Source organism: Mastomys coucha, unplaced genomic scaffold (assembly GCF_008632895.1).
Source record: "Mastomys coucha isolate ucsf_1 unplaced genomic scaffold, UCSF_Mcou_1 pScaffold12, whole genome shotgun sequence".
Taxonomy (NCBI): Eukaryota; Metazoa; Chordata; class Mammalia; order Rodentia; family Muridae; genus Mastomys; species Mastomys coucha.
In genome coordinates, this window is record NW_022196894.1 from 53545005 (window position 1) to 53568467 (window position 23463).

Below are 23463 nucleotides of genomic sequence, written 5' to 3' on the forward strand. Positions count from 1 at the left end.
CATGCCTAGCTTTTCCCCCTGTATATTTTAAAGATACTAGCTGTTCTTTGCCTTTGAAATTATATTTATGCAAGACATAAAGGTGTTTTTTTTTTAAAGATTTATTTTATTTATTTTATGTATATGAGTACACAGTAGCTGTACAGATGGCCGTGAACCATCATGTGTGTGGCTGCTGTTGAACTCAGGACCTCTGCTGGCCCTGCTCGCTCTGCCCGCCCCCAAGCCTTGCATAATTTACTGCAGCTGTCTTCAGACGCTCCAGAAGAGGGCATCAGATTTCATTACGGGTGGTTGTGAGCCACCATGTGGTTGCTGAGATTTGAACTCAGGACCTTTGGAAGAGCAGTCAGTGCTCTTACCGGCTGAACCATCTCGCCAGCCCATAAAGGTGTTTTTGTATGCATGTCTCCACTGATGAGTTTTTGTTTTAATATTCCTGCTCCCTGGGGTCAAGTAAAATTGACATACTAGGAAATGCAGTGTGTAGTATCATTTGGGAGTTTTTGAATGCAGAACTGTAGGTGTAATCATAATCTCAGTTTAAGGTGCATAGTTTCTTCTTCTTTTTTTTTTTTTTTTTTTTTTTTTTTTTTTTCGAGATAGGGTTTCTCTGTGTAACCATGGCTGTCCTGGAACTCACTCTGTAGACCAGGCTGGCCTGGAACTCAGAAATCCGCCTGCCTCTGCCTCCCAAGTGCTGGGATTAAAGGTGTGCGCCACCACGCCTTTTCTTTCCATTGGCAAAATCTGTGCCCTTCACCTGGTTATATTCATTCATTATAGTTTATTTGATGGATAAACTTTTAGAAACAGAACTTTGAGAATTAAAAAGTGGCTAATCTGAAAACACCCTGGTATTTATGTTAGCTATACCTCTAAGAAAGATCATTTTGAGTGAATTTTGAGACCCCAGATTCATAAAAGTCATTGGTATTCATGTCAATAGAGAACTTTTTCCTCATGACCCTCCTTTGGAAATGGCCTTTCTACAGAGTATGTGTTATCAGAACCATTCAGAAATCTAGTTTTCTAGCTTCCCCTTTCACCCCCCAGTATGCCTCTAGTTGTATAATGTGAACTTTAAAGAAATTACTTGGTATATTTGATTTTTTCATATGTATATTAATAGAAATATGCTGTCCTAGCACTTGTTTTGTAGAACAGGCTGGTCTCAAATTCAGAGATCTGCCTGCCTTTGTCTCCTGGGTACTCAGGCATGTGCCACCATTCCTGTCTTAAAATATTTTAGTTTTGATTTATATATTTTACGTCTATGAGTATTTTTCCTGCATGCACACATGTGTACCATGCATGTTTCTGGTGCTTATGGTGATCAAGAGAGGACATCAGATCCTTTGGAACTGGACTTGTAAGCTGCCATGTTGGTGCTCGGAATCAAACCCATGTCCTCTGCATGAGCAGTAAGTGTGCTTAACTGCTGAGCCATCTCTCCAGTCACTGGAAACAGTTTGTAGCAGAGTAATATTACCTCCTTTTAGCATGACCCAGTTGTTTTCTTGACTTTGTTTTAGAGTGAAATTCTTCTGCATCACCTGAGATTCATGTACTCATCAAAACCAGTGGTCCAACACTCTGTCTTCCTATTCATGTACTCACAGAGCTCAGTCTGAGATCTAGTTTGCAAGTGTGTGAAGATGACATAGGTGGACTGTACCTTCTGTACTCTTGGCCTGACAAACTTTAATTCTTTCAAAAACCTATTCAAGTGACTTATTATTTTTGATTTATGAATGAAACTGGGATTTAAGAGTCATAAGCATCTGTTAGTAAGAGCTAGTGTTAGAAACAGGGCCAGAATTAAAAATCTGGTCTCTGAATACAGTATCTATATCATTAATGTCTCTTACTGCCATTTTACATTAACTATCCCTACTTTTGGGGGGAAAAAAAAGTTCCATGGCTAAAAAAATAATTAGTTTGGATTTAAAACCAAAGACCAAACTACCTTCAGGGTTTCTAAATTTTTTGTGTTCTCTTGTACATTGTGGCTCATGAAGAAAGTGGCTTTCCAGTGAGGGTAGCAGAGAGGGGCTGAAGGGAGGAGAGAAAGGGGAGAAACTAATATAATTCTATTTCAATTAAAAACATAAAAAAGAAAGAAATTGGCTGTGAGGACTGGTGAGATGGCTCAGTGGGTAAAGGTGCTTCCTGCTGAAACTGACACAAGAATTCCCTTGGTGGTGTGAGAGAGACAACTCCTGAGCATTGTCCTCTGACCTCCACACGTGCCCTGCAACATGTATGACTCCTCCAGCCCCCAATAAATAAATGAAAATGTAGCTGAGTGCTTCCTGATTTCTTCTTCAGTTCCATCTTGAGGGCTTAGTGTCCCATGATATATTTTTCTTAACATGCATCAATTGGTCTAGGTGATATCTATTTTGCAGTATTAGAAGTATAAAGAGGCCTGGACCAGCAAGTTGTTCTTTAGTGACAGGGACCTAAGGGTGATAACCAGGGGATGAGAAGATAAGATTGGAAGGCAGGGACCAGGTCTTGCACAAGCTGTTTCTCATGACAAACAAGTTTATCAAGAAGTGCAGCATGGGGCTGGTGAGATGTCTCAGTGGGGAAGAGCATCAACTGCTCTTTGGAAGGTCATGAGTTCAAATTCCATCAGCCACATGGTGGCTCACAACCACCTGTAATGAAATCGGACGCCCTCTTCTGGTGCGTCTGAAGACAGCTACAGTATACTTACATATAATAAATAAATAAATCTTTAAAAAATTAAAAAAGAAGTATAGCATCTTATATACAGTTTGTAGGGGGAAATGGCAGAGTCAGCATATAATATAATGGGACAGTTTGCAAGAAGTTAATCAAGCAGTTTTTTCACAAAGAGAACATGAGATATCTCAAGTGCATCACAGACCAAGTGCTCACTGGCTTTGGGAGGTAAAAGTTGGGTTCTCAGGATCTGGAAAACAGCAGCTCCCCCAAGGCCCTGGCCATTACTGGCCTTGCCAAGCCTGTACCAGTTTTAGACAAGGGACTGTGTTCCTTCTCTGTACATCAGGACCTCAGGGGAAGTCCTGCCCTAGCCTGTTCCTCAAAAGGTTCCTCAAAAGACTGTGATTAAATTCAAATTAAAAAGTTGCAATTAATCATGTGAATCTGCATTATTTTGCAAGATGATACCTAAGGCAGTTGCAGTGAATAGAATAGTCCATAGAAAGTATAAAGGGCTAGGCATGGTGGCACATGTCTTTAATCCCAGCATCATGTGACTTCAAAGCCAGCCTGGTCTATATAGCAAGTTCTAGGCCAGTTAGGCCTACATTAGAGAGAAACCCAAAAAACAAAAGCAAACAAAAACCCTAAAACAACAACAACAAAAAAAGCCCCAAACAAAACAAGGTCAGATAATTTGCAAATGGAGAAAATAGACATTGGCAAGCAGTTATGTAGGTAGTCTAGGAATATAGGGTTAGGAGGAGAGGGTGTGAATGTTAGCATTTCAGAGAAAGTGGTATGAGAGATTTGCCAATAGAGGTTATTTTTCATGGTGAATGTGGCCTAAAAGCAACAGAAGAAGGTAGATTTCAAGAAGCTGAGGAACTAAGTGATGGGAGGAAGTAGGCCACAGGAATAAGCTGAGATGGTGAGAGGAGGGAAAGTTACACAGGAGGGAATCAAGGTTAGAAAGAAAAGAATATGAAGTCGGATTGGCAAGGGACTAGGAAAGGTCAGTAGAGAGGAAAATGGTTAATGATGTATCAGGCAAGCTATAGTTGAGGTGTAGGGGGCATGGAGAAGATTTGACGACATGGGGAAAGTGGGGATGAAGACAAATGTAGATACAGTTTGAGAAGTTAATATTGCAGTCATGGCTTGCTGTGAAATAGGCGAGGTATTATTAAAATGGAGTTTTAAAAATCTGAGCTCAAGAATAGGAGGTTATGTTGGGTTGAATAAAGGATGTAAGTAATTTTAGAGTTTTAAAATGTGAGTTTGCAGCCAGCCAAGGTGGTACACACTTTAAACCCAACACTTGGGAGGCAGAGACAGGCAGATTCTGAGTTTGAGACTAGTTTGGTCTACAGAATGAATTTCAGGACAGCCAGCGCTATACAGGGAAAGCCTTTCTTGAAAAGAAAAAAAAAAGTGAGTTTGCAGTGGTTGGGGTTACTAAAGTTGATAATGAATCCAGTGATACTAAGCAGAAGGAGGAAGGAGAAAAATAAGTTTAGTTTAACTTAGGGTAAAGTGATGTGACTGGACGTTGAGTCAAGGAAAAGGTTCGAGGCCCAGGACAGCATGTGGAATGAGAGGTTTATATTTCAGAAGTTGGGTGAAGCTGGGTGTGGTGGCAAACATATTTAATCCCAGAACCTTGGAGGCAGAGACAGGTGGATCTCTAAGTTCAAATCTACAACATCCTACTGAAAAGACTAGTGTAGCTGTATGCTTCTGTAATCATAGCACTGTGGTGGATAGAGACTGAAGGGTCACGGGTGCATTGGCTGCTAACCTTCCAGGTCCAGTGAGAGACACCTTGTCTCAAATAAGGCAGCAAATGATACGCAGGACACCTGATGTTCTCTGTTTTCCCTACATACTAAGAGATGTGTGCATCTTGCACACAGGCCTGTATATACCCTGCATGTCCATTACATACATGTAGTCAAACATACAAACAAAAAATTGCTTCTCCATCATTGACAGAAATTCTTTTCTTGCTGAATTATAGTAATATGCCCCAAATAGATGACTTAATGTTACATGTGTATGTGTGCATCTGCTATGTAATTTGGTAGGTTACAGGTTTTTTTTTTTTTTTGAACAGCATCTTACTATTAGCCTTGACTGACTGGGAACTTCGTGGGTAGACTACCAGGCTGGCCTTGAAATCACAGAGAACCACTTGCCTCTTCCTCCTGAGTGCTAGGATTAAAGGCACTTTTCACCATGCCCAGATTGTGGATAATAATTGCTAAGAAATCTTGGCTTGTGTCTGATTTGCTCAGTATTATTTATACTCATTGCTTAGCTCATTACACCTAATATGAGTGGCACATGATAGCTATTAAGCAAGTATTTGCTGATTGAATGCGAGAATTCATATAAGTAAACCCACAGGAAGTCTGAAAATGTTGATGAGTGAAGAGTTAGTGTTTCTGTTTATGCAGGGGTGTGTGGAAGTGTGTGTGTATGTGAGAGGTGGGGGAGAGGGGTAGAGAGAAAGAAGGAGGGAGGGAGAGAGAGACACACAGAGAGAGGCGGGGGAGAGGCAGAAGGGGGGAGCTGGAAGGAAATCTTTGTAAAATACTGCCAACTTCTAGATAATCTCACCTCTGCTCCCTATTATGAGCATTTGCCCAATCATTGGATTCTACCACAGTTATGAAGTTTTTATCAGGAAATTTCTGTTTAGTTCTTCTAATTTGTCCTCATGCTAGAGACTTTTGTGATGGTCCATTATACTGAAAGAGTTAAATTTAAAACTTGTGCTGGCTAATGAGAAAATTGCAGGTTTGAGGAAAGCACAATGGACCAAGGTTGAATATGTCCAAATAAGCCTGGGCAAAAGTAAGCAAGCTGTTAAGACATTCTGGGAACTAGCAGGCTGGGAAGATGTAGAGGAGAAAGCATGCAAGGACATGTCTGGGCAGACACTGAGTAGTGGGCCATCTGGTCCTCTTAGATATGGTTTAAGGTCAGATGCTCTGTTGACTCAGATTAACACCAAGCTTAGGAATTTTCCACTCTGTTCTGCACGTAATATAGTTGATATTTGAACTAGCCAATCATGTATGGCCACACTGATTCCTTTGTTCCCCCAGACCTTTTTCCTATATAAACCCCTAACCCCTGAGCCTCGTGGTCGATTCAGATGTCTCCTGCGCGAGATATAAGTCGGCCCGGAGAGCTCCGAAAATTAAACTGCCTCATGTGTTTACATCAAGATGGTCTCTTGTGATTCCTTGGGTGCGCGTCCTCCTGAGACTTGAGTGGGGGTCTCTCTACGGAAGTCTTTCAATACTGACACATGACAGACTTTTTGGTCTTTAGGCATAGCCCTTTAGGGTCCACAGGACATATCAGGGTATTACAAGCATAACAAACAGTTTTAAATAAAGGATAGATATAAAAGGATCCTGTTCATTAAATTATGTCATTTAGATATTAAGTAATGATTTTTGTTATGTCTTTCATTTTTGTAGAGATTGTGACAGAGGGAAAGAGGAGAAAGTCATCACCAGCTGACTTACAGAAGGTATGTGTTCTTGTGTTTATGGTCTTTGAATTACTGATACTAATGCCATTGTGCTATTTTCTTTTTAGTATAATTAAAATATACTGTAAAACTTTAACCAGTGCTTTAGGTAAAATTCTGTGCTCTAACTACCTGAGGGTTGAGCATGGAACTCTCTCTGGGACTTGACTTAAGTTATGACCTGGTAATCAGTGTCCCTTCCAGTGCTCACTTTAGATTTTATATATCTAAAGCATAGTTCAGTGGTTCTCTGGTGAATGAATAGCATGTCTCATTTATTAATAATTTAGATTTAGAAGAGATATTCATGATATATGCTGAAAATGATACCTAGTCTATGTCCTTGTTCTTGTTTAGTTTAGTTTTTTAACTAATTAATTAATTTTTATGTGTATGGGTATTTTGCCTGTATGTATGTCTGTGTATCACAAGCATGATTGGTGCCTGTGTAGGCTAAAAGATGGTGTTGGGTCTCTTGGGGCTAGAGTTACAGATGGTTGTGACTGACCCACCATATGGGTGCTGGGAATTGAACTCAGGTCCTCTGAATGAGCAGATAGTGCTCTTAACCACTGAGCCATCTCTCCAGTGCTATGCTTTATTTTTTTGAAACAACATCTCATGTAGCACAGAGTAGCCTTGAGCACACTATAAAACTGAAAATTATTCTTCTGTTCTACCTCCCAACTACTAGGATTACAGTGTATCAGAATGTATCATTAAAAAAAATATTTACTTATTCTGTATAAGCAAAAACTAGCAAAAACAATTACTAATTTTTGCTGGGCAGTGGTGGCGCACACCTTTAATCCCAGCATTTGGGAGGCAGAGGCAGGCGGATTTTTGAGTTAGAGGCCAGCCTGGTCTACAGAGTGAGTTCCAGGGCAGCCAGCGCTACACAGAGAAACCCTGTCTTGAAAAACCAAAAAAAAATAAAATAAAAAATAATTACTAATTTCTACTTATATAACACATTTTTAAAGTCATCCTTTAAAAAAAAGTGACCCCCTCAACAATTGTAATTTAAATGTAGGAATACCCTGATTTACATAATAAGTATTAATTATTTATTAGATAAGTTTTTTGCTTTCATGCACTCTTTTATTTTAAGACAGGGTTTTACTATGTAGCTCTGGCTGTTCTAGAGCTCATCATGTAGTCCAGGTTGCCTCAAACCCACAGAGATCAGCTGTCTCCTGAGTGCTGGAATTAAAGGCAGCAAGGACTCTTTCTGGCTCCATGTTTAGTCTTAATTTAGAACATTTTTTATGTTATGCGGTTGTAGCATTTGGTAGAGGAGAGTGATTGGAGGGAGTCAGTAGTGCCTTAGATAACCATGTAGAGAACATTATTTTAGGTATTTGTTTTCATTGGTTGACTTAAAATTTGCTTTCTTCATTTAAAATGCTGGATTTAGGGCTGGCGAGGTGGCTCAGTGGGTGGGAGACTGCTCTTCTGAAGGTCCTGAGTTCAAATCCCAGCAACCTCATGGTGGCTCACAGCCACCACCCATGATGAGATCTGATGCCCTCTTCTGGTGCATCTAAAGTCAGCTACAGTGTACTTATATATAACAATAAATAAATCTTTAAAAAAAATACTGGACTTAGATTAAGTTGGGTAAATAATAGAAATATTTTTTTAAATATTACCAGATCAGAAACTGTCATATCCAGTGACTCATATCCCCTGTACAGTTACTCATTCTTCTGTTACTCTTATCAGGATACCTGAGACTGGTAATTTGTAATGAAAAGAAGCGTTGAGCCAGTGATATGGCTCAGTGAGTTAAAGAAAATAAATGTATTTTGTTCATGGGATTGGAGAGCCACTGGCATCTGTTCATTTTCTCTTAAAAATGAAAAGCCTTGCTTAGCTTCAGCTCTCCACAGAAAGTAGAAGAGCAAACAGGCTGGAGATGTGCTGAGAGAGAATAAGGGGAGAATTCCAGCAGTTCCTTATAATAATCACTCTCTTTCTCTCTCTTTCCTTTCATCTTCATTACCATTATAAATAGTTTTATTTTTATTTCTCTGATTAAGAGTCTCACTGCATAGGCTTGGAATTCTCTATGTAGATTAGGCTGGCCTCAAATTCACAGAGACAGCCTCTGCCTCCCAAGTGCTAGGATTAAAGTTATTTGACACTGCACTTGTCTCCTGCACCTAGAAGTTTGAGGCTAGCCTAGGAAATATATACATAGTACTGAGTTAACACATCGCTGTCAAATTCTCGTCCCTGAGTTCTCCTGCCCTTTCCTCCTTTACTCTTCATGCATTCTCTCTCTCTCTCTCTCTCTCTCTCTCTCTCTCTTTTGAGACAGGGTTTCTCTCTATAGCCCTGGCTGTCCTGGAACTCACTCTGTAGACCAGGCTGGCCTCGAACTCAGAAATCTGCCTGCCTCTGCCTCCCAAGTGCTGGGATTAAAGGTGTGCACCACCACTGCCCGGCTATGCATTTTCATAGTGTTGATGATGGAACCCAGAGCTTTGAAAATGTTGAGGATGTACTTTGCCACCAAAGCCACACCCCCTTTCCATAATCTTTAGTATGACATTTTTATTTTCAAATAACTTGTGATTCAGAAAAGTTACAGAAATAGGGCAAAATTCCTGTGTACTATTTGTCCAATTTATTCTGATGTTATATCTTGTATGATAGTATGATTGTCAAAAAATAAGAAATTAACCTTGATCTGATTCTTTAACCTATAGATCCATTCCAAGATTGTCCATTTCCTTTATTTATTATACATTCTTAATTTCTGTGTATGATTATTACATTTCCTTAGTATTGTTGCTTTTATAGCCATGACACTTTGGAAAAGAACTAGATAATACTTTGTAGAATATTCCTCAACCTGAAAAGTTAAGTGTGTGTGTGTGTGTGTCTGTGTCTGTGTCTGTGTGCGTCTGATTGTTTAAGTCAGTGTCTCTTGTTTACTCTCCTGTACAGTTACTCATTTTCTCCTTATCATTAGTAGGTAGCTTGGAAAAGATTGTAAATTAATGCAATGGTATTATATTTTTGCCCACTATTTTGCAATCTATTAGTGGACCTTGGTTGAATTTTTTTGGTGATTTTTCTGTTTCCTTTATTTGTTGGTTTTTGGCCAAGATCAAGTATAGTATGTATCTTCTATATTCTTCTTTCTTTTCTTTTGTTGTTGTTTTTATTTTTTGTTTTCTTGAGACAGTGTTTCTTCTAGACTAGACTGGCCTCAAACCCACAGCGATCTGCCTGCCTGTGCTTCCTGAGTGCTGGGATTAAAGGTGTGCACTACCATGTTTTATCACTTCTTCATTTCTTCTTCTTTTTTAAAAAGATTTATTTATTTATTTTATGTATATGAGTACACTAGAGCTGTCTTCAGACACGCCAGAAGAAGGCATCAGATCCCATTACAAATGGTTGTGAGCTACCATGTGGTTGCTGGGAATTGAGTTCAGGACCTCTGGAAGAGCAGTCAGTACTATTTATTTATTTATTTATTTATTTATTTATTATGAGTACACCATTGCTCGCTTGAGACACACCAGAAGAGAACATCAGATCCCATTACAGATAGTTGTGAGCCACCATGTGGTTGTGGGGAATTGAACTCAGGACCTCTGGAAGAGCAGTCAGTGCTCTTAACCACTGAGCCATCTCTCCAGCCCCCTTCTTTATTTCTTTTTCTCTTTCTTTCTTTCTTCCTTCCTTCCTTCCTTCCTTCCTTCCTTCCTTCCTTCCTTCCTTCCTTCTTTCCTCCCTCCCTTTCTTTCTTTTCCTCTTTCTTTCCTTCTTTTAACAACTATAAAGATTTCTACCAAATGAGATTATGGCTACACAAGCATTTCTAGCTCTATCCTCCCCGTTAAATTCTGACCATTTCTAAATTCCCCAGAAAGACAACCTTAGAATAACCATCAACATCCCCAAGCCCAGGGAACTGGGACAACGACTCTTTATAACTTCTTCCTGCTGAATATGGGCATTGAGATATCTTAAAGTGGAGGAGGAGGGACGTAAGGAAAAAGTGGAAGTTGGTAGGCCTTAAGAAAGCCACACCAGGGGCTGGAGAGATGGCTTAGCGGGTAAGAGCACTGACTGTTTTTTTTAAGGATTTATTTATTATGTATTTATTATAAGTACACTGTAGCTGCCTTCAGATGCACCAGAAGAGGGCATCAGATCTCATTACGGATGGTTGTGAGCCACCATGTCGTTGCTGGGATTTGAACTCATGAAAAGCAATCGGTGCTCTTACCCGCTGAGCCACCTCACCAGCCCGAGCACTGACTGTTATTCCGAAGATCCTGAGTTCAAATCCCAGCGGCCACATGGTGGCTCACAACCATCTGTAATGAGATCTGATGCTCTCTTCTGGAATGTCTGAAGACAGCTACAGTGTACTTACATATAATAAATAAATAAATCTTTAAAAAAAAAAAAGAAGGCCACACCAGGCCGGGCAGTGGTGACACACGCCTTTAATCCCAGCACTTGGGAGGCAGAGGCAGGCGGATTTCTGAGTTCCAGGTCAGCCTGGTCTACAGAGTGAGTTCCAGGACAGCCAGGGCTACACAGAGAAACCCTGTCTCAAAAACAAAAACAAAAAACAAATAAACAAAAAAAGATCTCTGTATGGGTTGTATTAGTCTGTGTAGAGTGTACAGACTAGTTACGATGAAACTCTGCTCCAATCATAAGTCTTCATTCATGCCATGTGAGGGATGGCACAAAGAATATCTTTTTGTTTGATTCTCTTGAATCTAGTTCAGGGAGTCTGCCTCTAAAAATCTGATAGAGATTTTTATGTTATAAATCATATAACTGGAAGATGTATCACCTTTCTAAAAAATGCAAAGACAAAGCCTTTCTCCCAAATCAGCATATCCTTCAGCCAGCAGCAACCAGGGGACCTTGAAGCTTGACTTCTCTCCCAGAGGAACAGTTAAACAACCACACAGTTCAAAACAAATGAAGTAAACTAAACAAATACTGTGTAAGCCTGTTCTTAGGCCTTTTCTAATTGGTAATGCCAGGATATTAACCCAAAATTCCCATGGAGCCCACATTCAAAGAATATGAGTACCCTGCAGACTAAATTGTACCATCTGTCTGTTGTATTCTCTGCCTGGAGCTACAGACTATTTATTTATCTATTTGTTTGTTTGTTTTAGACAGGGTTTCTCTGTATAGCCCTGGCTGTCCTGGAACTTCACTCTGTAGACCAGGCTGTCCTGGAACTCAGAAATTCGCCTGCCTCTGCCTCCCGAGTGCTGGGATTAAAGGCGTGCGCCACCACCGCCCGGCCTGGCCAGACTTTTATTAATACCTGTTTATTAGCAGGCAATTATCACTGCTCTCTGCTTGAAGCCAGTGAGTATATTTTTCCCTGTACTAGTTCTGAAATACAAGAGGAATTCCCCACGTGACTCTGGCAAAATCTGTATTTTAATCTATCCTAAAAGCAAATAGGCCAAACCTTAAAATTAAATCACACTTCTATTAATATCTGCCTAAGAAAGCAGGCAGCTTTTACTCCTCTCTGGCTCTCTGACCCAGAGCAGCCTTCCCCATCTCTTTTCATAGCAGGGCACCTCAGAGCCCGTGTGCTGAGTCTGCCTGTTTTCTTTTTCTTTTCTTTTTTTTTTTTTTTTTAGAGATTTATTTATTTTATGTATGTGAGCACATTGCAGCTGTCTTCAGACACACCAGAAGAGGGCATCGGATCCCATTACAGATGGTTGTGAGCCACCATGTGGTTGCTGGGAATTGAACTCAGGACCTCTGGAAGAGCAGTCAGTGCTCTTAACCACTGAACCATCTCTCCTGCCCAAATATTTATTTATTATTATTAAATGTAAGTATACTGTAGCTGTCTTCAGACACACCAGAAGAGGGTGTCAGATGGTTGTGAGCCACCATGTGCTTGCTGGGATTTGAACTCAGGACCTTCAGAAGAGCAGTCGGTGGTCTTAACCGCTGAGCCATCTCTCCAGCCCCAAACTTTTTTTTTTTTTAAGATTTACTTATTGTTATATGTAGGTACATTGTATCTGTCTTCAGACATACCAGAAGAGGGTGTTAGATCTCATTACCAGTGGTTGTGAGCCACCATGTGGTTGTTGGGATTTGAACTCAGGACCTTCAGAAGAGCAGTCAGTGCTTTCAACTGCTGAGCCGTCTCTCCAGCTTGATTCTGCCTGTTTTCTTTGTTTTAAAGTCCACCCGCAGCATTTGAGGCATTATGTGACTCATCTCTTCTATGCTCACCAAGACCAAACCTCTAATTCACAGGCTAAGCATCTTAAATTTCTAGTGGATTCTTGCCTAACATGCTGGATTGCCACCTGTTGCATGAAATATTAAAAATCAATCCATGGCTATTGCTGGCTAGGCATAGGCCAGCCATCTCAGTCTGTTCCCAGCCCAGCTGGGCAGATGGGCTGACACCGCATTTTTCCCTTTTACCAAAACCTGTCCCATTAAAGTTGGCACTGCCTCTTCAGAGCCCACAAACAGCTTTCTCCTCCCCATGGCTGGCTACTGCCAGTCCTGCGCAACGCTCCCAAGTATCCACAGCTAGCTGGAGTGCACTTGCAAACCCACACTCTGCTGTGGTTACCTTTTCCTAGAGCTCAGTTGAGTCTCTGTAAGAAGGAAAACACCACACAGTCTTAGTTTAGAATCAACAGATAGCACGATCCTTGGGCGCAGAACCTGGCATCACCTAATTTCACCAACTATTCTAAGTTAGAAATCTTCTGGTGGCAGATCCTGGTACATCTGCCACCCGAACTAGCAGCCTCTGGCCTACATTGTGTCTGCCTTGCTCCCGCAGTCCAAAAAGGCAGTTCCTTCCTCTTTTTCCTCTTCCTCTCCCCTTCTTCATTTCTTAATGGGAATTTTTCTGTGAAGGAGAGCTGTTCCTCTTCCATTTATTTATATCGAGTTGTTCTCAGATACTTATTTCATTGTTTATTATAATCTACTGTTGATGATTTTGTCGGTCAGAGTTTTGCAGTTTTGGCAATAGGGTATCTTTCAGAGGGGCTCCTGTGTTCCCTTGTGTGTATATGTGTATGCATTTGTATGTGTATTCATTTGTGAGTGCACGTGCAGAGAACATATAACCAAGGGCATGTGTAGGTAGGTATGCATGTGGAGGGTAGCCTCAATGTCATCCCCCCCCAACTTTTTTTTCTTTTTTTTTTTTTTTTTTGTTTTTTGTTTTTATTTTTTCAAGACAGGGTTTCTCTGTAGCCCTGGCTGTCCTGGAACTCACTCTGTAGACCAGGCTGGCCTCAAACTCAGAAATCCACCTGCCTCTGCCTCCCAAGTGCTGGGATTAAAGGCATGTGCCACTGTCACCACCGCTCCCAACTTTTGACAGGATCTCTTGCTGTTTTGGAATTTGAGAAGTAGGCAAGGTTGGCTGCTCAGTGAACCCCGGGATTTGTAGATTTCCATCTCTCCAGTGCTAGGATTCTAAGTGAGTGCTACCACACACACACATATAAACACACACACATAAACACACACACACACACACACACGTATTTATATTTATTCATACACATATGTTTAGTGTGAATTCTTGGGATAGAATTCAGGTTTCTGTGCTTTTAAAAACAGTAATAGTGTTCTGAATAGTCTATTTTCCTAGCCCTCCTGTAGCCTTTTGACATAGTGCAGTTTTTTTGAGTGCTTTCTTTTTAGCATTATAAGATACGTTTTTGGCTTTTCAGGATGTTGATTTTGTTACTTAGCCTGCTGCTGTTCATACTTATTAGAGGAACAGTTTAAATGAAGAAAATTTTATTTTACTGAGAAAAGCTGTTCACTTGAAGGTGAGCAGGAAGCCAAGAGGAAACAGAAGGGGTCCAGGGCCAGAATAGTGTGCTTCAAGGGCATGCCCCGGTGAGCTATTTCTTTACTTAGGTTTCACTGTCTACAGTTTCTCTGCTTTTCAGTCATCTCTTGAGATTATTCTACCCATCATTTAGTTATATTATAGGTTAAGTCAGCTCTCATGATTTAAGTTTCTGGAAACACCCTCACAGACACTCAGGTGTGCTTTACTAATCTCACTGCAGTGCAGGATCATCAAGACTGTCTGTCACACTTGTATTTTCTTTTTTAAAGATTTATTTATTATCATATGTAAGTATATTATAGCTGTCTTCAGACACACCAGAAGATGGTGTCAGATCTCATTACGGATGGTTGTGAGCCACCATGTGGTTGCTGGGATTTGAACTCAAGACCTTCAGAGGAACAGTCAGTGCTCTTAACCTCTGAGCCGTCTCTCCAGCCTATATTTTGTTTTTAAAAATCAAAAAAATTACATTTAGGAAGCCAGATCTAAGTGCAGTCAGTATAAACTTTTGGCATTGGAGTAGTTACATTGATTCCAGGCATTCTCAGTAGGAAGAACTAGAAAATACATACATACTTGAACTTCCTCTCTCATCTTTCTGTCTGTACAATTATTAAAAAATAAATCCACTATTGAGAATTCAGATTCTAACCCCAATACTGCTGCTAGTCTTAGTCTAGCTTTTTCTTTTTTTCTTTTATATATATATATATATACATATATATATATATGTATGTATTTTTCGAGACAGAGTTTCTCTGTGTAGCCCTGGCTGTCCTGGAACTCACTCTGTAGACCAGGCTGGCCTCGAACTCAGAAATCCACCTGCCTCTGCCTCCCAAGTGCTGGGATTAAAGGCTTGAGCCACCACTGCTCAGCTCTTTTTAATATTTTTGTCTATTAGCAATACCATATTTTCTTTTTAAAATATTTATTAATTCTTTGAGAATTGTATAAAGTCATAGTCCTGTCCATATTTAAAGGGAAGGAATATGATTTTGCTGTTTTAGGGCTGTTGGTATCACAGTAAAAGGTGACCATGTGGTGTGGGCAGTGTTGATACTGAGGTCAAAATAGGGCTATTCTTGAAAAATACAATATGTATAACCTGTGTATGAGAGGGTCCATGGATTTGAACAGCCTGAAGCCTTTGTCTTTCTTCTCTTATTTCCTAATTGAAACTATGAAGTGTTAGGCCTTGTGAAACCACCCTGTAATCTCAACTCCTCAGGAAACTGAGGCAGGAATGTAGAGAATTTAATACCTGTCTGTGCTACAGCGTGAGGTCAGTTTCTACCTAGGTAACTTGGTAAGACTTTCCTTCAAATTAAAAAAATTAACAAAAGGGGTAGAGAGATGGCTTACAAGTAGAGTAATTGCATCTCATACAGGAGGCCCTGGGTTTGGTCCCCAACAGTATACAAAAATTGAAGTAAATGATTTAAAGATACTTTTTTTTTTCAAGTGAAAAATTACAAAGAAATATCTTTTAATACAGAAAAGCAGTAAATAGGAAGTTACTGGTACTCAGAGAGATTAGCTATCCCTTAGAGAAGCTAGTGGTGTAAGCTAGTGGTGTAAGGGTTGAGGTATACTTTCTTCAAATTCATCCTGCCCTCCTGACTCAGGCTTTCTTACAGAAATACTTGGAGATTAAAGGTTATACTTGATATTACTGCCTTTGAGGAGGAGTTGATTGGTAATCGAGGCTGGGGCTATGTTACATGCTAAGCAGGTGCTCTGCTACTGAGCTGGGGCTCCCTTCTAAGTGATTGCTGTATGGTATTTAATATTTACTTATGTACAAGGTTTGGGTAATTTAAGTTTTAAACAAATGATTTCTAACTTATTATATTTTATTCATTAATTTTTAAAATTTAGGTTATTATGAGTTATATATATCAGAGATACAAAAGTCATTGAGTGGTGGATGTAGTGGACAGAAGCCTGTAATCCCATCACATGGGAGGCAGAGACAGGAGGATTGCTACAAGTTTGAGGCCAGCCTGGTCTGCTTTATAAGTTCTAGCTGGGCAACACAGAAGGAACTTTTTTAAAGGAAAAAAACAAAAACAAAAAAGAAAGAAAATGAATGACCAGGGCCCTCAGTTCAGGAAGATTATGCAGCTTGAAGAAGACAGCTGTATAGACAAATAACTATAATATGGTCTGAGTAATATAAATAATTTAAAATAAATGTACTAGGCACTAACACACAAAGAAAGGAATGGCTTCAAATAAGGCTAGATATTATTCAGACACATCTGGAGTATTTCATAAAAATAAATGCAGAGAAGAGCAATCTAGGTTGAAGAAGTAATATGTAAGCATATCTAGTTCATATATATATACATACATATAGTATGTAAACCTATTTAGATTATATATATGTAGTATAGAAAATGTCTATATAAAATAAAAGCAACATGTCTGAAGAAAGTTTAGCAACTCCATAAAGTTGAGTTGCAAAGTTTTAATCTGTGGGTGATGTGAGCCAGTCCTGAATGAGTTTTACTTATAAGTGACAAGTGTCATTATTGTATTTTGTATATTACAGTTCTGAAAAGCTTTGTGTATTATATAACTGTCGCTTGCATTAGAAAGATTAGAAGGTGAAAAGATCAGGCTAGAGAACAGTATTTTGGAAGCTAGTGTGATTCTTCGTTTACCTATTTTTATGATCATCAGAAGATATTACAATTGTATGTAATTTCTTATAAATTAAGCATTTAGTTTAAATCTTTTAAAAACTCTTAGAATACTTATGTAGAGTAATAGACAGTGCCTCTGTTAGTTGATTCAATTCATATATATATATTTCAGTTAAACTAATTATTCTCTTGTCCTGGTTTCAGATGACAAAGTTGTTAACTGTAAGGTCAGAGGATGCTCTTGCTCAGTCACCATTGTCCAAACTCAGAGACACAGGATGCTGGGATTTCCCTTTGGAGGGGGTAAGTTAACTTTTCAAATATATTGTTGTATTTGGTTTGTTTAAAATATTTTAGTATATAAATTTTTACTTTCTTATGTGTCCTTTTTCATTTTCTATGAAATTAAAGATTTAATAATATCTTATTTCTAATATATGTTAAAATAAAACTTGGAGATTAGGATCTTGGGTCTTCAGTTTAAAATAGCTTATGCATGATTGACTTATGAAATTTAAATCTCATAAAATAAATAATTTTAAGGTCACTAAAATTTTAGGTTTAGTAAAGTTATTTGTTCTTTCCTTATTTTTAAAAAAATCATTATCCCTTAATTGGTACTATAGCTGCATTTGAAATGTACCCTGGGAAAATGGCTCGGTGGCTGAAAGCACTAGTTACTCTTCTAGAGGGCTTGGGGTTAATTCTCAGCACCCACATGATGGTTTACAACTGCTTCTAACTTCAGTTCTAGGGGATCCAGTGCCCTCGTCTTACCTCTGCAAGCATCAGGCATGTACATGGTATACAGACATACATGAAACAAAATACCCACATATAGATAAATATGTATATATATGTGTATATACCCCAAAATACCCATATGTACGTGTGTGTATGTGTATGTGTGTATGTATATATATATATATGTATGTATGTGTGTGTATGTATCCAGATACCCACATATATACATATACATACACACACATATACAAATACTTATACATGGATATTTTGATATATTCATATATAAAACTTAGAGAATGCTTTTTAAAAAGATTATGGTTATGTATCTAGAATTTTTAGTATTATAACAATTAGTTATTAGTGTAGAGTTCTGATAACTCCTTGATAATGAGAGTTACTAGTAGTATCATTTTGTTATTATTACTGTTTGAGAGGGGTCTAGCAATGTTGCATAGACTGGTCTTGAACTGTTGGACTAAAGGGAGTCCTCCTCTCTTAGCATCCTTACTGTTTGGGACTACAGGATGGACTATAGGCACCTGGCTCAGCAGTTCTTTCTTTTTTGAGATAGCCTCACAAACTAGCCCAGGCTGGTTTTAAATTATTAAGCTTCCTGTTCTGCAAATACTGATATCATACTTTGTTTTTTTGATGTGTGTATATGTACCCTGTATTAATGTGTGTATGGGTATGGATACACATGTATGCCAGATGACAGCTTCATTAGTTCTTCCTCAGGTGCTGTCTTTTTATTTATTTATTTATTTATTTTTCCTGGTTTTTTGGGACAAGGTTTCTCTGTGTAGCCCTGGCTGTCCTGGAACTCACTCTGTAGACCAGGCTGGCCTCAAACTCAGAAATCCTCCTGTCTCTGCTTCCCAAGTGCTGGGATTAAAGGCATGCGCCACCACCGCCCAGCAGGTGCTGTCTTTTTTTCTTTTTCTTTGTGTGTGTGTGTTTAAAATAAATTATTTTATTTATTTACATTCTAAATGTTGCCCCCCTTCCTGGTGCCTCCTCCCGGAGTTCTTCACCCCATCTCCCCTCCCTTTTGCCTCTGAGAGGGTGCTCCCCAACCCACCTACTTCTTACTCTCCCTCCTCCCCGCATATCTTTTTTCCTTTTAAAAGACAGGATCACTCACAGGTCCAGAATCCCAGGGATCCCCGGCACCAGAATTGCAAATACCTCCAACCCCTCTCTTTTAAAAAGTGGGTTCTGAAATTGAACTCAGGTCCTAGTGTTTGCAAAGTAGGATCTCTACCTACTATCAAGTCCCCTTGCCATTCTCAGTTTGTACCTCTGTTCATGGCTGAATAGCCCTTCTCATTCCATTCCTTTGTGGGGGCCATTTGTTTGATTCAATTTGGAAAGAAAGAGCTCTAAGGATTATGGGTGTGCATTTCTAAGATGAGCTATCACTCAACCCAATTTTGAATAGTAAGATTTTTCCCTCTATGTGTGTGTCCATCTGTGATGGAGCGTGCAAGCTCCTAGTGTGCAAGTAGAGGGCAACTTGCTGGGTGGCTCTTCTTTTCTTTCCAGTTTAATGAGGGTTCTGGGCATTGAACTGAGGATGCAGGCTAGTGTAGTGAGTGCTGCTATTCATAGAGCCATCACAGCGGGCTGCTAGGCCTTCAGTTCAAAACAAGGTGTCTCATGGTCTCTCAGGGTGGTTTAGAACTCACCATGTAGCTCATGCTGGCCTGGAACTTATAGTAATCATCTTACCTTAGACTCCTGAATGATTACCTAGATTATAGATGTTAGCCACTTAGCTAGTTTATTAAAACTATAAAAAGATATATTTCTGCCATTAAAATGGCAGAGGGAAGATCTGGATGGCTCAGCATTTAAAAGTGTCTACTGGTCTTATAGGAACTGAGTTCAGTTCCTACCACCTAACCGGGTGTAATCAGGTGGATTATAACCCCGTATGACTGCAGTTCCAGGGAATCTGATGCCTTTGTCGTCTATGGGCACCTGCACTAACATGAATGTAGCCCCACAGAGACACATAATTAAAAATAAAATTAAAAAATTATATAGGAAGAAAATTGCCTTGTAAGCTTATATAGCTCCTTGATTGATTTAGCTTTTTATACAAGGACATCTTTAATTCAGGGATTTATTGTATGTTGAGTATATTTTCCCACATACTTTTCTTTCTCCCTTCCACTCTTCCTTTAGTCCTTTTTGTTCCTCTACACAGTTAAACTTTCACATACATGATTTTCTATATCTATATATAAATCTTGGAGTAAAAACATGTATAAAAATGAACTATTTTTGTTTTTCTAAGATTGTCTTAGTTTCTTTATGAATATCTCCAATTGTATCCATTTTCTGCAAATGATATAACTTCACTGATTATGTCTAAATAAAATGTTTTATATGTGTATATACACATATACATACATACACACACACACACACATATTTTCCTTAGCTATTTTTCTGTTGTTGGCCACTGAGATTGGTTCCATAATTTAGCTGTTGGGAATAGTGCTGCAATAAATGTTGATGTGCAAGTATTTCTGTGATATGTTGACTTTGGGTCATTTGGTAAATACCAAGGAGTGTGGTATAGCTGGGTCATATGGTAGGTAGGTCTATGCTCATTTCCATTGCTGCTAGACTAAGTCTTCCCACCACCAGAGATTCTCCTATGTCTACATTTTTTGCTTGCAGTTGTTGCTCTCTGTTTGCCTAATTACTGCCATTCTGATTAGGCTAAAATATCAGTGAGTTTTGATTTGAAGTGAACATTTTTTCATGTGACTATTGGCTATTTGTATTTCATCTTTAGAGAAATTTTTAACTTCACCTCATTTATTGATGGACTTATTTGATTTTTTTTTAAAAAAGATTTATTTATTTTATGTGAGTACACTGTCACTGTCCTCAGACATACCAGAAGAGGGCATCAGAGCCTACTACAGGTGGTTGTGAGCCACCATGTGGTTGCTGGGAATTGAACTCAGGACCTCTGGAAGAGCAGTCAGTGCTCTTAACAGTTGAGCCATCTCTCCAGCCCAATTTTTTTTTTTTTAAAGATGAGATCTCTTGTAGGAGGACCAGCAGTCTCAATTAATCTGGACCCCCGAGATTTCTCAAACACTGGACCACCAAACAGACAGTATACACCAGCTGATATGAGGCCCCCAACACACATAGAGTAGAGGACTTCCGGGTCTGTGTTCATTCAGAGATGATGCACCTAACCCTCAAGAGACTGGAGGCCCCAGGGAGTTTAGAGGTCAGGTGGGGTTGGAGATGGGAGCATCCATGTAGAGACAGGGTTTGGGGAGGAGGTGTGGGATGTGGAGCAGTCAGAGGGTCGATCAGGTGGTGAGGCAGGGAATAGAATATGGAGTGTAAAAAATAAATTAATTTAATAGAAAAAAGATAGGATCTCATTGTGTAGCCTTGGCTGGTCTAGAACTTGATATGTGGACCAAGTTGACCTCAAAATTACAGCGAGCTACCTGCCTCTGCCTCTTGCCTGGAATTAAAGACATGTACCACTCAGCCCAGCCGAGTTACTTGATTTCTTGTTTAATGTTTGGGTTCCTTGTATATATTAGATCTAAATCCTGTTTTACATATGCAGCTAGCAAAGATTTTCTCTTATCCTGGAGAGTATTTACTTGAATAAAAATCTTCTTGGCATTCTGAAGTTCTTATTCTCTGTCTCTTTTCATTTGTGGGCCTCTGTATAATCACCACATACTGTAAATAGAAGCTTGTCATTTGGGTATTATGAGAAGTCAGTAGGAGTTGGTTTAATACCATTCACATTGAATAGCATAATACTAGTAGGTTTTCCCTGGGGACCTATGATCTCTGTAGTCATAGGTTCTTGGCCTGATAATGGTGCCAAGTATGGATTTCATCTTGTGGAGTGGGATTTAAATTCCATTAGAAAGTGGTTGGTTGCTCCCAAAATGTCCATGCCACTATTGCACCAGGCAAAATCATTGTAGCTTGTAGGGTTCACAGTGATGTAAGATTTATTGCTACCCTCCGGTGACCACTGCCAAGGAATTAGTCCAACTTAAGATTCATGAGCGGTCAGATATGATGGTATGGCCCTCAAATCCCAGAAGTCAGGATGCAGAGGCAAGCAGATCTCAGAGTCGAGGGTAGCATGATTTACAAAATGAGTTTCAGTACAGCCAGGGCTGTTACATAGAGAGAGACTCTGTCCTGGAAAAAGAAAAAAAAAAATCAAGATTCAGCAAAAGCAGGGATTGCAGATGCTGCTGCTCCAGAAGGCACTAGCATTCTGTGCAGCTTTTATTCCAGGTAGCTCAGAGTTCAAAGCAGGAACAGACAAACAGTGAAAACATACAGACTAGCTCTCATCACTGTCGCTGGATGTGCTCAGATACAGAAGGTGTCATGTCTGAACAGGGGCTGTTTGCATGATGTCCCTGAACATGCTGAACTGCATTGATGAGGAGGGGACAGGAAACATGTTTTCTTTGAAAATTCCTTGGGCAGGCAGAGGCACTCCTCTAAGGGTTTTTGTTTTTTTGTTTTTTGTTTTTGGTTTTTTGAGACAGGGTTTCTCTGTAGCCCTGGCTGTCCTGGAACTCACCCTGTAGACCAGGCTGGCCTCGAACTCAGAAATCCGCCTGCCTCTGCCTCCCAAGTACTGGGATTAAAGGCGTGTACCACCACTGCCCGACTCCTCCAAGGGTTTAAATAAAGTTCTATGGGTACAGAGTTCACACATCAGGATAGTGTAGGAAAGCCTGTCATATGGAGGCTGCTGAGATTGAAGATTCCTGTTTCTTCTGATAGTGTGCATAACACCATCCAGCACTATGATCATCCGGCCAGTAAGGGATGAAGCTTCCAGGTCAGTAACGGGTATTACCATCAAGTACTGGAGAATAGCCAAGAGCAAAGGCAATGCCTATAATGAATGCTTAGCTTGAAGGAAACGTGGGTATTGTGATCCTCCAAGGCTTAGGGATCATTATAGAAGAGAGAACAGAAAGCCAGAGGTGGTAAAATGACACAAGGAGACATTATCTTTTAGGCACAGCAGGGAATCTGCACATACAAACTCACAGTGGTTATAACAACACATATAAAACCCGTGCAGGCCCAAAGCAGATCGAATTCCAGCATACACACAATCCCACCCCTGGCTGTGGAGCTATTGGCAATTGTTAGTTGCTGGAAGAGGGAAAGTGAGTTTTCCCTAAGAGTGCAGCTCTTAGGAAATTGACCACACTTCACTGGAAGACCACTCATTCAAGAATATTTGGGCAGCAGAAACTGCTATTGAAGATTTTAAAAGAGAGAGATAAAATTGAGTGAGTAGGGAAGCATATGATCAAGACACATATGAAACTCTCCAAAAAAATTTTTTTTACTTGATTTCACAGAAGCTTTTTAATTTCATGCTATCCCATTTGTCAGTTTTGGTATTATTGTCTGAATGCCTTGGTATTTTTTTTCTTGCAGTTTTAAATGTTTTTGTATTTTGTGTATGAAATGTTGTGACTATAATATGGTATCTCTGTTTTTGTCTGTGTTGTGTTCTAAATGCTGTTTCTACCTAGATAGCCATTTTACTCTATATCTAACTACATTTCTACTATGATTTTATTAAAGAATGTTTCTATGCTGTTAGTATGAAATTCTGCTATGCCAATTATTTGTACGTTTTAACTTTTCTGTATCTCATGGATCTTGAATAGACATGTTTTGTATATTGTGTATATGTGTGTACGTATGGTTGCATGTACTCTGTGTATTTGTATATGTGTGGGCACATGTCCTCCAGCATGCCTGTAGAGATATCAGAGGAAAACTTGTGGCAGTCAGTTCTCTCCTACCATGTGGGAGATTGAACTTAGGTTTAAAGGCTTGGTGGCAAATGTGCTCTGTCTTTCTAGCTCTTAGTCGCTGTTTTTGTGGTTAACACTTTGATAGTG

At 39.5% G+C, this 23463-nt stretch overlaps 1 protein-coding gene across 2 annotated transcripts in view; it reads left to right on the forward strand.

Annotated features, from left to right (window-relative positions):
* Senp7 (SUMO specific peptidase 7) overlaps positions 1–23463 on the forward strand; it is a 120778-nt gene that overhangs the window by 1688 nt on the left and 95627 nt on the right. For both annotated transcript variants that reach the window (XM_031364083.1, XM_031364085.1), the window contains exons 2-3: positions 6192–6244; positions 16967–17065. In XM_031364083.1, the coding sequence (XP_031219943.1) occupies positions 6192–6244; positions 16967–17065 (152 nt within the window). The remainder of the gene's footprint in view (positions 1–6191; positions 6245–16966; positions 17066–23463) is intronic.